Genomic DNA, 19,654 nt, shown 5'->3' with positions numbered 1-19,654 from the left:
TGTCCCTGGTCACCTCTATGGCCTCACTTCCTGCTGTTCCCCCTCATCCTTGCTCCTACCACTGGCCTCCTTGATGTTCCTCTTCCACACCAGGCACATTCATGCTTCAAGGCTTTTGCCCTGGCTGTTCTCTCTGCCTAGTATGCCTCTCCTCCCTCTATCTGTGTGGCTCCCTCCCTCATCACTTCAGGTCTGTGCTCAAATGTCTCCTCCTCAGTGAGGTTTTCCCCAACCATCCCATTACCCACTGGAAACTGCCCCAGCAATTTTTATCTGTGTCCCCTCTTTTCCATGTTTTTTTTTCTCCAAGGCACTTACCATCTTCTAACTTATTTAATATTTTTCTGATTTAATTTTATTTATTTTCTATTTCTCCCACTAGAATGGCAGTTCTACAAACATAGATATGCTTATCTCTTCTGTTCAACATAATCTCTCCAATACCTGGAATGGGGCCAAGCACACAGTAGGTGCTCAATATATGTTTATTAGTTGACACAATGAGTGAATGGTGTACTGGAGGTGGTGGAATGGCAGAAAGAGAGGAAATTTGTCTTTGTCCCATCTACTCTGTCATGAGCTGACCCTCAGTTAAGATGAGTCTGGATCTGCCTTATCCAAAGGTAGAAAGTGCCATATCCTGGGAGTAAGATCCGATAAAATGCTCCAGGAGGAAGTAGTATCATCAGGGTCCTTGAAGGTCCCATGGGAATCATAAAGATCTTGGGGTTCAGTGAAGCATATGGGGTGGAGGTGGCACTTGGAAAGAGTGAGATGAATTTGGAAAGGATGAAAATTCTTTCCATGGATAAGGAGAAGTCTGTCAGAGGCTCTGAATCCCCAGGGAATGACCCTGGGCATCCTCAGAGATGTCATCGCCTGGTCACTGGCCCCCATACAGCTCAGAGACTTCATGCTCTAAACAAATACCCAAACATAATGCTGAGACAATAATAATGAAGACCTTTTATTAATAATGACGTTAGTGATTTATTGGGGGAGCTTGGGCAGAGGATGTTCAAATGTGTCGGTTTGATCCCAAATCTATTCCCCCCACCCAGCAGGACGTGTGAAGTGCCTAAGTCCTCAGTCCTTGGAGGTCTCTGGACCTGAGTGAAGGTTTTCAGGAAGGAAAGGAGAGGGAGACATCGCAGGGAGCAGAATGGAGGAGGGTCAGCCTCAGTCACGAGGAGATATAGTTGGACACTTCACTAAGGTTTCTGTCAGGGTCTCAGAAGTAGATGGACACAGTGGGTACTTTTACCCCTCTTCTAGGGACTGGACCCTCCTCAATGGGAATATCACAAGCCTGAAGTGGGAGGAGAAGACAAAAGTAATTTGTCACAGTCCTTGTGAGAGACCAACATTTAATTCCTTATAGTGGCCTAGAAGATCCCTGTACCTTTCTGACTTCATCTCCTACCATTCTCCCCTTCTTCACTGTGATCCAGCCACTTACTGACTGTATGGCCTCAGGCAGAGTACTTAACTGTTCTGTATCTTAGCTTCCTCACCTGTAAGATGGGGCTATAATAGTATCTGGTATTATCTAGTGAGTGGTCAACCAGAATTCAAAGCCAGGCAGGATGGGCAAACACCCATACTCTTTTCAATTATCCTTTCCAAAGAAAAGGTTGGGATTAATTTGCAACAAACTATATTCAAGACCTCAGTCCGTGTTCCCCAAAAGGAGAATTGATGTCCTTTTTATATGAAATCATTTTAAGTGCTAGAGGGACACCAAATTAAATAACAGCAAATCCAAAATTATTCTCTCTTTAATTCTCTTTCAGTCCTTCTGATTATACCAAGAATAAAGTCTCTGGTGGGTGCTAACAGGTACTTACTACCCCCTTAACCACTTGCCAAATTTCCCTTTGTATTGTCAGGCCCAGAGAATTCACGGAACAGAAGTGGCTAGAATCTAATGACACTGTGATGCTTTTATAATTGTTTGTTTTTACAGGTACCTTCTCTTTGTGTCAAGATATAATGAGTTTTACATTTACTTGGTTGAACAAGGAATTTATGTAAGAAGAGTTTAGGTCTGATTTTGTTTAACAAGGGTGATGTTACATTTCCTTTTAAAATACATTTGTTTACATGAAAAATGATGTCCATAAAAATAATGAACAAACAATTGTGTATGGGTTTTATCTGGATGTGATGAAACCTGTTTTGTCTGAAGATTGAGGAAGACCTGCTGGCTCATGCTTCTGTCTCCACTGTGTCAGCAACAGCTATCTCAGAAAGAGCAGAAGTCTGACTACCTTGAGGTGCTGGATCATTTCTTCCAAAGATGTCTCTGTGATCAGACATATGTCCAGGGAGCCAGGAACTGGGTGAGCAGCTTTGGGTTCAAATTCCTTTCCCTCTTCATGGAGGTTAAATTTCTGGTCTCCAAAACACAGTGCTTTCTGGTCTCCCTATTTGAGGAGAGAAAACAACCTAGAACTAAACCTCCAAAATAAGTATGAGGCAAAGGCCCCCTGCCTACCGCAACAAGGTAAAAAAGAAAAGTTGAATAGGGCTTTTAAGAGTCTCATGCTCTACTGACTGAGATAGCCAGACAGTAGAACAGAGCTTTTAATGAAAACTAATAGACCCTTGCCCCATCTCAGTCTCATTCCCTAGAGGCAACTGCTTTCATTGTGTGTGTGTGTGTGTGTGTGTGTGTGTGTGTGTGTGTGTGTGTGTGTGTGTATTTCTTCTGGGAATTATTTCCATATCTCCAAATAATATTTTTATGCCACCCATAGCATAAGCAGCAACTTGTCTACTTAATATACATTTTCCCCTTTTTCTAATAAACACAACCCCCACATTTCAGGGGGAAATCTACATTTCCCAGTTCCTTGCTGGGAGGCCACATAAGATAGATTGGACAATGAGATGCAAGTAGAAGTTATGAGCAGAGCTTCTGGGAACTGCCCTGTCCCACTTAGTTGGCACTTTTTGCCTATTGACTTCCTCCTTCTTCCCAGCCACTGCTCAAGCCCTGACTGTCTACCTCTGGACTGGTTGTCAGATAAGAGATAAAGTAAACTCTATTTTCTTTAACCCACTGTTAGTTGAGTTTTCTCCTATGTGCCCCATTTTTTGTGCCCCAACTGATGTGCCACTATTTTTTGATTTAGCAACTTTAGACATTTTCTGTTCTCTCCCTGCTATGATAAAGTAGCATTTAGTTCATCCACATTACTACCCCTCCCAATAGGATTCTATCATCAATTTTAATTCTTCTTTTGGATCCTTTATACTTTTTAAATAGTTCACTTGCATCTTTATGTTTTGATAGATGAATTACTACTAGTATCTCACTGGCCCTAACATCCTTCTCTTCATGTCACCTCCCTCTCCTGTGCCTCTCAACTTCTGCAATTTCTTTTATCATTTTTAATTTCTTTCTTTTACATCACCATGATCGATACTACATCCACTCTATCATAAAATGCCTTTATTTCACTTGAATGATAGTTTAGCTGACATAGAGTTTCCCACAGCCTTTTAAATATGTTTCTTGGTTGTCTTTCTGAATCTAGTGGTGCTGGTAAGTCTGGTATTAATCTGTTTTTCATTCTTTTGTAGATGATATATCCACCCTCCATTCCTGCAGCTTCTAGGACTTTTCTTGATCCTAGATGTACTGAAATTTCATTCCAGTGTGTTCAAGTACAGGGAGTTGAGGCATCATATACCTCATTATCATTACTGGCTCATGCAGGGACACTCTCTAGTTTTGTTTATGCACTTATTCTTTTTATCTCCATTCTCCATTCCTGTAACCCTTTTAGGCAACAATTATGATGTGTTTGATGTTCACCCTTTGGTTTTTGTAAGTTATTGTAAAAAGGGTGTTTTTGTTTTATGTGTGTATGTTACAAACGATACCATGCTGTATACCTGATTCTCTTTCTTCATTTTTCACTCAGCCTAATCTTTTTTTTGATACCATTAATCTACAATTACATGAGGAACATTATGTTTACTAGACTCCCCCCATCACCAGGTCCCCCCGACAAACCCCATTAGAGTCATTGTCCATCAGCGTAGTAAGATGCTGTAGATTCACTACTTGTCTTCTCGGTGCTGCACAGCCCTCCCCGTGCACTCCCCCCATTATACATGCTAAACGCAATGCCTGCTTTCTTCCCACCCCCTTATTCCTCCCTTCCCACCCATCCTCCCCAGTCCTTTCCCCTTTGGTAACTGTTAGTCCATTCTTGGGTTCTGTGATTCTGCTGCCGTTTTGTTCCTTCAGTTTCTTATTTGTTCTTATACTCCACAGATGAGTGGAATCATTTGGTACTTGTCTTTCTCTGCCTGGCTTATTTCACTGAGCATAATACCCTCTGGCTCCATCCATGTTGTTGCAAATGGTAGGATTTGTTTTCTTCTTATGGCTGAATAATATTCCATTGTGTATATGTACCACATCTTCTTTTTCCATTCATCTACTGATGGACACTTAGGTTGCTTCCATTTCTTGGCTATTGTAAATAGTGCTACGATAAACAGGGGTGCATATGTCTTTTTCAAACAGGGCTGCTGCATTCTTAGGGTAAATTCCTATGAAGGGAATTGCTGGGTTAAATGGTAAGTCTATTTTGAGCATTTTGAGGAACCTCCATACTGCTTTCCACAATGGTTGAACTAATTTACATTCCCACCAGCAGTGTAGGAGGGTTCCCCTTTCTCCACAACCTCGCCAACATTTGTTGTTGTTTGTCTTTTGGATGGTGGCGATCCTTACTGGTGTGAGGTGATATCTCATTGTGGTTTTAAGTTGCATTTCTCTGATGACTAGCGATGTGGAGCATCTTTTCATGTGTCTGTCAGCCATCTGAATTTCTTATTTGGAGAACTGTCTGTTCAACTCCTCTGCCCATTTTTTAATTGGATTATTTGCTTTTCATTTGTTGAGGTGCATTAGCTCTTTATATATTTTGGATGTCAAGCCTTTATCGGATCTGTCATTTATGAATATATTCTCCCATCCTGTAGGATGCTTTTTTGTTCTATTGATGGTGTCCTTTGCTGTACAGAAGCTTTTCAGCTTGATATAGTCCCACTTGTTCATTTTTACTTTTGTTTCCCTTGCCCGGGGAGATATGTTCATGAAGAAGTTCCTCATGTTTATGTCCAAGAGATTTTTGTCTATGTTTTTTTCTAAGAGTTTTATGGTTTCATGACTTACATTCAGGTCTTTGATCCATTTCAAATTTACTTTTGTGTATGGGCATAGACAATGATCCAGTTTCATTCTCATACATGTAATTGTACAGTTTTGCCAACACCAGCTGTTGAAGAGACTGTCATTTTGCCATTGTATGTCCATGGCTCCTTTATCAAATATTAATTGACCATATATGTTTGGGTTAATTTCTGGAGTCTCTAATCTGTTCCACTGGTCTGTGGCTCTGTTCTTGTGCCAGTACCAAATTGTCTTGATTACTATGGCTTTCTAGTAGAGCTTCAAGTTGGGAAGTGAGATGCCCCCTGCTATATTCTGCCTTCTCAGGATTGCTTTGGCTATTCGGGGTCTTTTGTGGTTCCATATGAATTTTAGAACTATTTGTTCCAGTTTGTTGAAGAATGCTGTCAGTATTTTAATAGGGATTGCATTGAATCTGTAGATTGCTTTAGGCAGGATGGCCATTTTGACAATATTAATTCTTCCTAGCCAAGAGCATGGGATGAGTTTCCATTTGTTAGTGTCCTCTTTAATTCCTCTTAAGAGTGTCTTGTAGTTTTCAGGGTATAGGTCTTTCACTTCCTTGGTTAGGTTTATTCCTAGGTATTTTATTCTTTTTGATGCAATTGTGAATGGAATTGTTTTCCTGATTTCTCTTTCTGCTACTTCATTGTTAGTGTATAGGAAAGCAACAGATTTCTGTGTATTAATTTTGTATCCTGCAACTTTGCTGTGTTCTGATAACAGTTCTAGTAGTTTTGGAGTGGAGTCTTTAGGATTTTTTATGTACAATATCATGTCATCTGCAAAATAGTGACAGTTTGACTTCTTCTTTACCAATCTGGATTCCTTGTATTTCTTTGTTTTGTCTAATTGCCATGGCTAGGACCTCCAGTACTATGTTGAATAACAGTGGGGAGAGTGGGCATTCCTGTCTTGTTCCCGATCTTAGAGGAAAAGCTTTCAGCTTCTAACTGTTAAGTATGATGTTGGCTGTGGGTTTATCATATATGGCCTTTATTATATTGAGGTACTTGCCCTCTATACACATTTTGTTGAGAGTTTTTATCATGAGTGGATGTTGAATTTTGTCGAATGCTTTTCCAGCATCTATGGAGATGATCATGTGGTTTTTGTCCTTCTTTTTGTTGATGTGGTGGATGATGCTGATGGATTTTCGAATGTTGTACTATCCTTGTATCCCTGAGATGAAACTCCCTTGGTCATGGTGTATGATCCTTTTGATGTATTTTTGAATTCAGTTTGCCAATATTTTGTTGAGTATTTTTGCATTATGTTCATCAGGGATATTGGTCTCTAATTTTCTATTTTGGTGGGGTCTTTGCCTGGTTTTGGTATTAGAGTGATACTGGCTTCATAGAATGAGTTTGGACATATTCCCTCCTCTTCTATTTTTTGGAAAACTTTACGGAGAATGGGTAGTATGTTTTCTCTATATGTCTGATAAAATTCCGAGGTAAATCCATCTGGCCCAGGGGTTTGGCTCTTGGGTAGTTTTTTGATTACCACTTCAATTTCATTGCTGGTAATTGGTCTGTTTAGATTTTCTGTTTCTTCCTTGGTCAGTCTTGGAAGGTTGTATTTTTCTAGGAAGGTGTCTACTTCTTCTAGGTTTTCTAGCTTGTTAGCATGTAGGTTTTCATAGTATTCTCTTATAATTCTTTGTATTTCTGTGGGGTCCGCCATGATTTTTCCTTTCTCGTTTCTGATTCTGTTGATGTGTGTAGATTCCCTTTTTCCCTTATTAAGTTTGGCTAGGGGCTTATCTATTTTGTTTATTTTCTCAAAGAACCAGCTCTTGGTTTCATTGATTTTTTTTATTGTTTTATGCTTCTCAATTTTATTTATTTCTTCTCTGATCTTTCTTATGTTCCTCCTTCTGCTGACTTTGGGCCTCATTTTTTCTTCTTTTTCCAATTTCAATAATTGTGACTTTAGACTATTCATTTGGGATTGTTCTTCCTCCTTTAAATAAGCCTGGATTGCTATATACTTTCCTCGTAGAACTGCCTTTGCTGCATCCCACAGAAGTTGGGGCTTTGTGTTGTTGTCATTTGTTTCTATATATTCCTTGATCTCTATTTTGATTTGTTCATTGATCCATTGATTATTTAGGAGCATGTTGTTAAGTCTCCATATGTCTGTGAGCCTTTTTGCTTTCTTTGTACAATTTATTTCTAGTTTTATACCTTTGTTGTCTGAAAAGTTGGTTGGTAGAATTTCAACCTTTTTGAATTTACTGAGGCTCTTTTTGTGGCCTAGTATGTGGTCTATTCTGGAAAATGTTCCATGTGCACTTGAGAAGAATGTGTATCCTGCTGTTTTTGTGTGTAGAGTTCTATAGATGTCTATTAGGTCCATCTGTTCTCGTGTGTTGTTCAGTGCTTCTGCATCCTTACTTATTTTCTGTCTGGTGGATCTGTCCTTTGGAGTGAGTGGTGTGCTGATGTCTCCCAAAATGAATGCATTGCATTCTATTTCCTCCTTTAATTCTGTTAGTGTTTGTTTTGCATATGTTGATGATCCTTTATTGTGTGCATATATATTTATAATGGTTATATCCTCTTGTTGGACTGAGCCCTTTATCATTATGTAATGTCCTTCATCTCTTGTTACTTTCTTTGTTTTCAAGTCTATTTTGTCTGATACAAGTACTGCGACACCTCCTTTTTTCTCCCTATTGTTCTCATGAAATATCTTTTCCCATCCCTTGACTTTTCATCTGTATATGCCTTCGGGATTGAGGTCAGTCTCTTGTAAGCAGCATATAGATGGGTCTTGCTTTTTTATCTTCTCTATTACTCTGTGTCTTTTGCTTGGTCCGTTCAGTCCATTTACATTTAGGGTGATTATTGACAGGTATGTACTTATTGCCATTGCAGGCTTTAGATTCGTGGTTACCAAAGGTTCAAGGGTAGGTTTTTTACTATCTAAATGTCTAACTTAACTCACTTATTAAGCTATTATAAACACAGTGTGATGATTCTTTATTTCTCTCCCTTCTTATTCCTCCTCCTCCATTCTTTATATGTTTGGTCTTTTATTCTGTACTCTTTTGTGTTTCCTTTGACTGCTTTTGTGAGTAGTTGATTTTATTTTTTGCCTTTAGTTAGTATTTGTTTGGTCTCCTTTCCTTGGTGTGATTTTATTTTCTCTGGTGACATCTATTTAGCCTTAGGAGTACTTCCATCTAGAGCAGTCCCTCTAAGATACCCTGTAGAGGTGGTTTGTGGGATTCAAATACCGTTAACTTTTGCTAGTCTGGGAATTGTTTGATTCCTCCTTCATCTTTAAATGATAATCGTGCTGGATACAGTATTCTTGGTTCTAGGTCCTTCTGTTTCATTGTATTAAATTTATCATGCTGTTCTCTTCTGGCCTGTAAGGTTTCTGTTGAGAAGTCTGATGATAGCCTGATGGGTTTTCCTTTGTAGGTGACCTTTTTTCTCTCTCTGACTGCCCTTAATACTGTGTCCTTGTCTTTGATCTTTGCCATTTTAATTATTATGTGTCTTGGTGTTGTCCTCTTTGGGTCCCTTGTGTTGGGAGGTCTGTGGGCTTCCATGATCTGAGAGACTATTTCCTCCTCCAGTTTGGGGAAGTTTTCCACATTATTTCTTCAAGACACTTTCTCTCCCTTTTTCTCTCTCTTCTTCTTCTGGTACCCCTATAATTCAAATATTGTTCTGTTTGGATTGGTCACACAGTTCTCTTAATATTCTTTCATTCCTGGAGATCCATTTATATCTCTCTGCCTCAGCTTCTCTGTATTCCTGTTCTCTGATTTTGATTCCATTAATGGCCTCCTGCCACCTCATCCAGTCTACTCTTATGTCCTTCCAGAGATTGTTTTATTTCTGTATTCTCCCTCCTAACTTGATCCTTTAGCTGTTGCATATTTCTCTGCAGGTCCATCAGCATGGTTATGACCTTTATTTTGAATTCTTTTTCAGGAAGATTGGTTAAATCTATCTCCCCAAGCTTCATCTCCGGGTTTGTCTGGGTAAGTCTGGACTGAATTCAATTCTTCTGCCTTTTCATGGCGATAGAGGTAGTCGTAGGCAGTTGGCACGTGTGTCAGCTGGGAGAACAACGTCCCACACGCAGGGAGCAGCTTCCTGTTTTATTTCCTATCTGCAGTGGGTGGGGCAGCCGTCGGGGCAGCCCAGAGCCCCATGGGGAGATGCCGGCATGCTGGGTGTGCTCTCCTCTGAGAACAGCGACCTTTTGCGCCCTGTCCCTGCTTCCTCTGTCTGTACTGGGCTGCCGCGCACCTGCAGGGCCTCTGAGTCTGGCCTGGGCAGCTGCAGAGGAGGCTCTGCGTGGCTGCTATGGGTGCAGCCGCTCTCAGGCTGCTCCCCTACTATGGTGGGGCCGTGCTGGAGGGTGAATGGATGGAAGGCTGTTTATCACTGTGAGGGGCTTCAGAGCTGCGCTGCCTCCCAGAGCTGGATCACCTAAATTTCCCTGGGATTCCCAGCTGCTGGGCTGAGTGTACTGGGATGCTGCCATCCAGTTGTGAGACCCCTGTCCCTTTAAGACTTTCAAATTCACTTGTTTTTCTTTGTCCCAGGGGTACTGGCTGTGGGGACCCGCTCACAGATTTTACTGTTCCGTTTCCCTAATATCCAGCACACCATGCACTGTGTGTCTGTGCTCCCAGTGTGGATGAGTAGGGCTGGGTATTTAGCAGCCCTGGGCTTCCACTCCCTCCCGCTCCGACTCCTCTCCTCCCACCAGTGATCAGCCTGATCTTTTTAAGACCTTTCCCATACATCCAGTCTGATGTCACATAATTCTATTTTTATGCACAGCATTTCACATTATTTTTTAAATGTTTACCCTGTTTGCCATTCATGAGCCCTTTCAATTTAAGACATATTAAATGTCTCTGCATTTCCCACTTTTGAAGTTGTTTGAATTCTCAAGGACACTATTCAATCTCTGGAAAACTTTTTTCCTTGGATCTCTCCTGGTACCTTTCTTTGTCCTGTTCCAAACTGGACTGAATGTTTTCTAAGTGTCTTTCTGGGATCCTCCTCTTGGGGATCCACTGTGTCCTGACTTTGATATCTTCCTTATTCCTGGCTTAATCCCTTATTTTGATGTAGCATACTCTTAAGTAGTTTTCAAAGCAAGTGGTCAAAGTTCCTGAGTCTGTTTATGTGTAAGAATCTTTTATTCTATACTCACCCTGATTAATAGTTTGGCTAGACATAGAATTCTAGGCTAAATTTTTCCCCCACAGAATCTTAAAGTTCTTCTACTGTCTTCTGGTCTCTGATGTGACTTTTGGGAAATCTGATATCTACATATTTCTTTTCCCTTTGTAGTTAAATTACTTTTCTTATTTTAACCTCTCTGAAAGCTCTTAAGATATTTATTTTCACTCTGATATTCTATAATTTTATAAGAACATGTCCAAGTGTTAATGTGCTGGATATTCAGTTAACCCTTTCCATATAAGGTCTGGAAGTTTCTTTTGCATTATTTCTATGGCAATTTCCTCTTCTCCTTTTTCTCCATTCTCTCTCTGGGAATTCTGCTATTCAGAGTTTGGAATCTCCTCCACTGATCCTTTGAAATTTTCTCACGGATTTCCTTTTGTTTTTGTTTTTGTTTTTGAGTTATTTTTAAAGTATCATTATCAAGTTTTACTCCATCTGCAATTTGGCATTGAGGGAAGTGATTACCTTGAAAGTTATGGCCCCCATGCCAAGGATCTTGGAACAAAACATGGTGGTGTCTTTGATACTCTTTACATTCATCACAATGTGGTCAAGTCTTTGAATAAGACACGGGGAAGGGGTATGACTGCTGTCCGTCCATGCCTTAAAAAATAAAATTCAAAAGAGATCACATCACCACTGATCCCACCCAGTTTCCTGTTCTTTCTCCTTACCTCCCCTCACTTCCCCAGTGACTGTACTTCTCCTTATCCCCATTTCAAGGGGAAAGTCCTGGGAGGAAACTTCAGTAGACTTTTATTGCCCATGCATGGATTCACAAGAGTGCATGTGTCTGCCATGACCACTGTCCACTGTTTTCTTTTCTTTCTCCTTGGAGAGTGGCGGAGGTAAAGATAAGGGGAGTGGAGACCAAGACCAAACCCTCTGTTGTTTTCCCCAAGCTGGAACTGTTCACTTTTACAAGACATGACAAGACACAGAGAAGGCCCAACGTTATGAGTACAAGCCTTTCACTGGCCAATTTAACCCAGTGCCTTCTTTTCCTACTCAGTAGTTATGATCACAGGGAACAGGACAAGAAGGGAGCATCCCAGTGAAATTAATGCTCCTGGGCATGTGTGTTTACAGATCCACCGTGACACCCAGTGGGAGGGTACACTTCCCCCCAACAATCACTTCCCACCATCAGCACATTTCCCGCCAGATCTTTCTTTTAATTTGCATTCTTTAGTAATTTGTATGTTTACGTTACATCTGCTACAGGATTATAAGGTGCCTGTGTGGTCTGGCACTATAGGTAGCAAAGTATAGTAGTTAAAAGGACAGTCTCTGGAGCCAGACTGATATTTAATTAATCTCTCTGTGCCTTAGTTTCTCCTTTTGTAAAATGGGCACAATTTTATACATATTTTATAGGGCTGTTGTGAACATTTTTTAAAAAGTTATATTTTTAAGGGCTTAGAACAATGCCTGAGACATAGCAAGTGCTGTAAGAGTTAAAGATGATGATGATATTGTTGTGGTCATCTTGTTAAAATTCACACTCCCTACGACAAACCCCAATTTCTATAGCCTCATCCATTGCTCTTGAACTCCAAGCCACATTATCCTTTTGCCTATTTCTCAGAAGGGCTGTCCTTGTACCTTTGGCCTCAGGGCCTTTTGCACTTGCTAATATCTGTCTCCCTGACTAGAATGTAAGCTACATAAAGGTAGAAATTTCTATTTTATTCCCCACTGTGGTCCAAACAGCTAGCAGATGTCCAATAATATTTGCTCAGTTAGTGGATATCAAGTACAACAATTAGGCTCAGTGCTTAGCATTAAGTCTAACTCCTTTTCCATCCCATTCCACCCTATGCCATTTTATTCTGTTCCATTCCATTGTGTTCAATCCTATTCAAACCATTACATTTTAAGCAATTGAGTTCACTGAGCCACAACTGAAAAAAATACTGTGTTGTTCTATTTTCATGAGTGGAGGAGGCATTAGCAAAGTTGCTGAGTTCTGCCATCCTCATGGATATAGAGGATCAACAGGGACACAGAAGCAGTAGAATATGAAAATGACTGACACTTGGGCTCCAATGAAAATAAAGTCATATGTTAAAAAAAACTTATTAACCCTTTAATGCCTATAGGATCTGTAATAGCACCCCCTTCCACTCCTGATATTAGTAATTTATATTTTGCTTTTAATTGCTTGAAAGAAAACAGAAATCACTAATATTTTATTAATCTGTTCAAAGAAACGACTTTGACACTGTCCATTTTCTCCAATGTATGTTTGCTTTCTGTTTCACCAGTTTCTGCTCTTTGTAATTTCCTTCCTTCCCCTTTCTTAGGGTTCAATTTGCTGTTCCTTTTCCAGCTTCTTGATTGGAAGCTCAGGTTGTTGATTTACAACTTTCTGATCAATGCATTTAGAGCTATCAATTTCCCCTAAGTACTGCATTAGCCACATCCCCCAATTTTAATAGTCTATGGAAGTCAACTCAACCTGTTTCTCCCATTTGTATATGTCCTACCACCTCAGGTTCACTCCCCAGATCCTTTTTTGCAGATGGGGATCTCCATCCTAGTGAATTCAAGGATGAGCAGGGCTGGCTTTCTTAATGAATAGGAATGCCAGTGTGGCTTAGAATCCAAGAGTGAGTGAGACATGAGTAGGAGGGGAAGGCAAGTGCAGGGTTGTTGAGGCACATTAGGGAGGCTGGTTTATAGATAGAAAGGTGCTCATGACATAGTAAGCACTATTCAAAATATAGCACATTTTTTCTAACTAACTATATATATTAGAATGCCTAGAACATGATGCCCTCCCTTCTGCCTCCTCCTTAGGGAAAGCTACTATCTTCTTATGAAGTCCTCTTTCAGGTCTCCTTTAGGAGGCCCCTGGAATTCTTCTGGCAAACCTCAACGTCAGCACTGTGTCCCCTTGCCCTTCCCCGTGCTGCCCCATCCTGATGTCCCTGGCCAAACTGGCTTCCTGGAGCCACCTTAAAGGGGGCAGAGCAGTTAGTCCTCAACCAAGGTCCACTCTGCACTGTGTCAGAACAGAGCCTTTTCGTGTCCCTCTGCTGCCCTCTGCTTGTCTTTGAAAGAGGAAGAGAGAGGAGGACAAGAAAATGGATGTCAGCAAACCAGGATAGCCCGCAGAGAATGGAAGCAGGTTACCAGGCCTGGGCTGGGGGATCCCTAGCTTTGTTGCCAACATCTGTGCCCCAGGCCCCTGGGGCCACCCCGTTCACCTGCCCCACATCCTGGCTAGCAGCCTGGAGGGCAGACAGCACAGCATGGAGGCTAGGTGTCCTTGCCCTGGGGCCTCCAGACAACCCTCTGGCTCAGTGCCTGGAGATTGAGGAGCAGGCATGGGAGGGCCACAGGCTGAGGAGTGATGCTGGTGACAGAGGTAGGTGGTGCAAGTACAAGGACTCTGATATAAAACTCAGGGCCTTGAAAGTAAAAGCTTAAGGTGTGTCTTAATCTGCTCAGGGTGCCCTAACAGAGTACCACAGACTGGGTGGTTAAACAAAAGAAATAAATTTTCTCACAGTTCTGGAGATCAGAAGTCTGAGATCAGGGTGCCAGCAGGGTTGGGGTTTGGTGACGGCTCTCATCCTGGCCTGTGTTCTCACATGGTGGAAACAGCAAGCTCTCTGGTCTCTTCTTCACTAATCCCATCATTAGGACCTCACCCTCATGACCTCATCTAGTCCTAATCACCTTCTAAAGTTCTCACCTCCTAATATCATCACATTGGGGGTTAGGTTTCAACATAGGGATTTAGGGGGAGCATAAACATTCAGACCATAACAAGGTATATATGTGTAAGGGATTACTTTGTAATGACACAGAAAAACCACTTACTCCAAAGTATTGGGGGCACTTTTATTCTAGAGTGTGAGGCCTCTGATTGATTTAGGGTGTGTCTCCAGGATTTGAGATCTCGGGTCTGTTTGGGAGTCAGAGTCTGTGTCCAGGGTGTGAAATTAGGAGCTGTCTGAGTTATAGTATGACCACTCTGACTTATTATGGACATTTCTGAGCCAAGATCTCTAAGCTACTAAGTGTTCTGTGTTCCAAGGCACAATGTTTCTGAATTCTTTCAGAGCTTGAGCTCTGAGGTCTTCCCCATCCCCACCCACCCCTTGCCCTATACTCACCCTCTGCTGCTGAGAGTCAGGGAACATTCATCAGCCCCACTGCTATTCCCTTTTCCATGAACTGAGCTCCCCTCTCTCACTATTACCTGCCTATACATGTGAGTTGATATTCTTGTTCCTAGAAACAACCCAGACACCCGTCTACCCACAGAGAGACACAAAGAGCTCTGTGCTGTGCATATCGCTTTTATTTTTTATTTTTTCCTCCTTTTTTAAAATTAAGGTATTATTGATATACACTTATGAAGGTTTCACAAGAAAAAAAATGTGGTCATTACATTCACCCTTATTATTATTATTTTTTGTTTTGGTATCATTAATATACAATTACATGAACAACATTGTGGTTACTAGATTCCTCCCATTATCAAGTCCCCACCACATACTCCATTACAGTCACTGTCCATCAGTGTAGTAAGATGCTAGAGTCACTACTTGTCTTCTCTGTGCTATACTGCCTTCCCTGTGGCCCCCCACTACATTATGTGTGCTAATTGTAATGCCTCTTTTCCCCCTTATCCTTCCCTTTCCACTCATAATCCCCAGTCTCTTTCCCTTTGGGAACTGTTAGTCCATTCTTGGGTTCTGTGATTCTGCTGCTGTTTTGTTCCTTCAGTTTTTTATTTGTTCTTATACTCCACAGATGAGTGAAATCATTTGGTACTTGTCTTTCTCCACCTGGCTTATTTCACTGAGCATAATACCCTCTGGCTCCATCCATGTTGTTGCAAATGGTAGGATTTGTTTTCTTCTTATGGCTGAATAATATTCCATTGTGTATATGTACCACATCTTCTTCATCCACTCATCTACTGATGGACACTTAGGTTGCTTCCATTTCTTGGCTATTGTAAATAGTGCTACGATAAACATAGAGGTGCATCTGTCTTTTTCAAACTGGGCTGCTGCATTCTTAGGGTAAATTCCTAGGAATGGAATTCCTGGGTCAAATGGTATTTCTATTTTGAGTTTATTGAGGAACCTCCATACTGCCTTCCACAATGGTTGAACTAATTTACATTCCCACCAGCAGTGTAGGAGGGTTCCCCTTTCTCCACAACCTCACAAACATTTGTTGTTGTTTGTCTTTTGGATGGTGGCCATTCTAACTGGTGTGAGGTGATCTCACATTGCATTTTTAATTTGCATTTCTCTGATGATTAGTGATGTGGAGCATCTTTTCATGTGCCTGTTGGCCATCTGAAATTCTTCTTTGAATAACTTTCTGTTCAGGTCCTCTACCAATTTTTTAATTGGATTATTCACTTTTTGTTTGTTGAGGTGCATGAGCTCTTTGTATATTTTGGATGTCAACCCCTTATCAGATCTGTCATTTATGAATATATTCTCTCATACTGTCGGATGCCTTTTTGTTCTATTGATGGTGTCCTTTGCTGTACAAAAGCTTTTTAGTTTGATATAGTCCCACTTGTTCATTTTTGCTTTTGTTTCCTTTGCCTGGGGAGATATGTTCATGAAGATGGTGCTTATGTTTATATTCAAGAAAGTTTTGCCTTTGTTTTCTTCTAAGAGTTTTATAATAGTTTCATGACTTACATTCAGGTCTTTGATCCATTTTGAGTTTACTTTTGTGTATGGAGCTAGGCAGTAATCCAGTTTCATTCTCTTACATGTAACTGTCCAGTTTTGCCAACACCAGTTGTTGAAGAGGCTGTCATTTCTCCATTGTATACCCATGGCTCCTTTATCATATATTACTTGGCCATATATGTGTGGCTTTATATCTGGAATCTCTATTCTATTCCATTTATCTATGGCTCTGTTCTTGTGCCAGTACCAAATTGTTTTGATTACTGTGGCTTTGTAGTAGAGCTTGAAGTTGGGAAGCAAGATTCCCCTTGCTTTATTCTTCCTTCTCAGGATTTCTTTGGATATTTGGAGTCTTTTGTGGTTCCATATGAATTTTAGAACTATTTGTTCCAGTTTGTTGAAGAATGCTGTTGGTGTTTTGATAGGGATTGCAGTGAATCTGTAGATTGCTTTAGGCAGGATGGCCATTTTGACAATATTAATTCTTCCTACCCAAGAGCATGGGATGAATTTCCATTTATTAGTGTCCTCTTTAATTTATCTTAAGAGTATCTTGTAGTTTTCAGGGTATAGGTCTTTCACTTCCTTGGTTAGGTTTATTCCTAGGTATTTTATTCTTTTTGATGCAATTGTGAATGGAATTGTTTTCCTGATTTCTTCTCTTTCTGCTAGCTCATCGCTGGTGTGTAGGAAAGCAACAGATTTCTGTGTATTAATTTTGTATCCTGCAACTTTGCTGAATTCAGATCTTAGTTCTAGTAGTTTTGGAGTCGATTCTTTAGGGTTTGTTATGTACAATATCATGTCATCTGCAAATAGTGACATTTTGACTTCTTCCTTACCAATCTGGATGCTTCTTATTTCTTTGTGTTGTCTGACTGCCATGGCTAGGACCTCCAGTACTATGCTGAATAACAGTGGGGAGAGTGGGTATCCCTGTCTTGTTCCTGATCTTAGGGGAAAAGCTTTCAACTTTTTTGCTGTTAAGTGTGATGTTGGCTGTGGGTTTGTGATACATGGCCTTTATTATGTTGAGGTACTTGCCCTCTGTACCCATTTTGTTGAGAGTTTTTATCATGAGTGGATGTTGAATTTTGTCGAATGCTTTTCCAGCATCTATGGAGATGATCATGTGGTTTTTGTCCTTTTTTTGATGATATTCACCCTTATTATCGAGTCCCCCTCAAACCCCATTGCAGTCATTGTCCATCAGTGCAGTAAGATGCCACAGAGTCCCTATTTGTCTTCTGTGAGCTACACTGTCTTCCCCGTGAGCTGCACTGTCTTCCACGTGACCCCACACACACCATGTGCACCAGTCATGATACTCCACAATGCCCTTCTCCCTTCCTCCCCACCTGCCCTCCCCCAGCCCTCCCCTTTGGTAACCACTAGTCCCTTTTTGCGTTTGTGAGTCTGCTGCTGTTTTGTTTCTTCAGTTTTGCTTCATTGTTATATTCCACAAATGGTTGAAATCATTTGGTACTTGTCTTTCTCTGCCTGACTTATTTCACTGAGCATAATACCCTCCAGCTCCATCCATGTTGTTGCAAATGCATATTGCTTTTAGCATAGGATTTTCCTTTATAAAGAGTTAACAAATAATACATGAATATAGATTTGTATAGAAGGTTCCAGCAATACATCAGTATTAGGGACTACACAGGCCATCCCTACCTCCACTCTCCAAAAATGACCCCTGAGGTCAGTTTCTGGTGTTTCCTTCCGGATACATACACACACACACATACCACACACACACTCGTCCCCATAACCAGTTCCCACCTGCTTCTCCTTGTCAACAGTGTGCCCTGTGGCAGACACCCCTACCCTGAAGGGTCACACAGCTCCCACTTGTTCTGTATCATGTCAGGCAGGAGCTCTGTGTATAAGTATAACCCGTTCATTTCACTGTGCAATGATCATTGGCTACACATGGACATGTACAAGGTTCTCCCAGTTTGTTCCTGCCAGCCTTGTGCACACAGCTCTGGGCATGTGTGTGAGTGTTAGATGTGGAATTGCACTGCCAAGGGTTTATTCAGTGAACAGACACCCAATGAGTACGGTCTGTATATCACACACTGTTCTAGGTGCTGGGGAGACATCAGAGAACAACACAGGCAAGTGTCCCTGCCCATCCGAGGCTGACATTCTAGTGGAGTAGCAGGACGGTATACAATTTTTATTTCTGTAGATTTTTCACAAGGTCCTGGAAGGTTTTACTCTGGTCAACAGTGTGTTTACTGGCTTCCTCTCCACTACTCTCTACCGGGTGGGGTCTGCAGCCGGGGGCTGGTTGCCTTGGCTTTGCTCTCTGGAATATCTGCATAGTCTGGGGCTGAGGTAGTTTACTGGGGTCGTGGACAGGCATGTTTGCTGAGGGAGCTGTGGAGAGGGAAGGGTCCACTGCTGAAGGGGAGGGGCAATAGGAATAGAAGAGACCACTTAATGGTGTTGTAGGGAGATTGGGGCAAAATGCTCCACTGAACTCAGCATGAATAGCCCTGTCAGATCACACCCACAGGTGGACAGGAGCAGCAGCACTGAGGCATCTAGTACTGTCCCAACATGTTCCATTGTGTGATTGGTGGACAGTGTTGGGGTCTTACAGGCTGCTGTGTGGATGCCCTTGGGGTCACAGCGAAAGGGGTGTGGATAATCATGGAGTCACACAGAGTGGGTATGAACACTCCTGGGGCCACATAGACACAGGTACGGGCACCACATGAGGTAGTACACAGTGGGGTGTGGACAGCCTTGGGTTACTCAGATTGGGGGTCTGGGCATTCTAGAAACCCACACACTGGGGAGCAGACACTCCTGGAATCATACGGGAGACCACACACTCTTGGGGTCACACGGAATGAGATGTAGATACTTCTGGAGTCAGACTGACTAGCATGTTGACACTATTGTAGTTAAACAAACTGGAGTGTGGACAGTCTTAGGGTCAAACAGATTTGCATGTGGGCATTTCTGGGGTGACACACAACAGGGAGTAGACACTCCTGTGTCACCTAGACTGGCTAGTAGACATTCACAGGGTCACACATACTGGGGTGTGGACATTTCATATGTCAGATAGCCTGGGGTGTGGACACCCCTTCGTTCACATGGGTTGTATTGTGGAGCCTTCTTGGGGTCACTCAGACTGGGGTGTGTGCACTCCTGAAATCCTAGGCTCAGACAACCTGGGGTGTGGACCACTGAGGTCACAAACAGTGGGCATGGTCAGACATGGGGTCACTCAGACAGAGTTATGAATACTCCAAGGGTCACACATACTGGAGAGTGGACATCCCCATGGTCACCCAGAAGGAGTTTGGGTCACTCTTGAAGTTAAACATGCCCGGGAGTGGACATTCCTGATATCACACACATTGTGCACTGGACACTCCTCATGTCACACAAAGGGCATGAATTCACGGTGTTACACAGACTGAGGAGAGGATTATAGACCATAATAGATTAGCAATAGATTATAGATGTTTCTCTTCCTCAGGTATCCCCAATACGCATGAAAAGAGTCA

General features: G+C 41.7%; 1 protein-coding gene across 1 annotated transcript; it reads right to left on the bottom strand.

The window, feature by feature from the left end:
- Positions 1–1,183: 1,183 nt before the first annotated feature.
- Positions 1,184–14,108, bottom strand: GLOD5 (glyoxalase domain containing 5). The gene is given in 4 exon segments (XM_073227504.1): positions 1,184–1,309; positions 2,271–2,426; positions 10,909–11,046; positions 14,103–14,108. Coding segments are annotated over 4 exon segments (426 nt in total).
- Positions 14,109–19,654: the final 5,546 nt, after the last annotated feature.

Source organism: Manis javanica, chromosome X, assembly GCF_040802235.1.
Source record: "Manis javanica isolate MJ-LG chromosome X, MJ_LKY, whole genome shotgun sequence".
NCBI lineage: Eukaryota > Metazoa > Chordata > Mammalia > Pholidota > Manidae > Manis > Manis javanica.
Note: the sequence above shows the minus strand (reverse complement) of the source record. Positions and strands in the feature narration are given on the sequence as shown.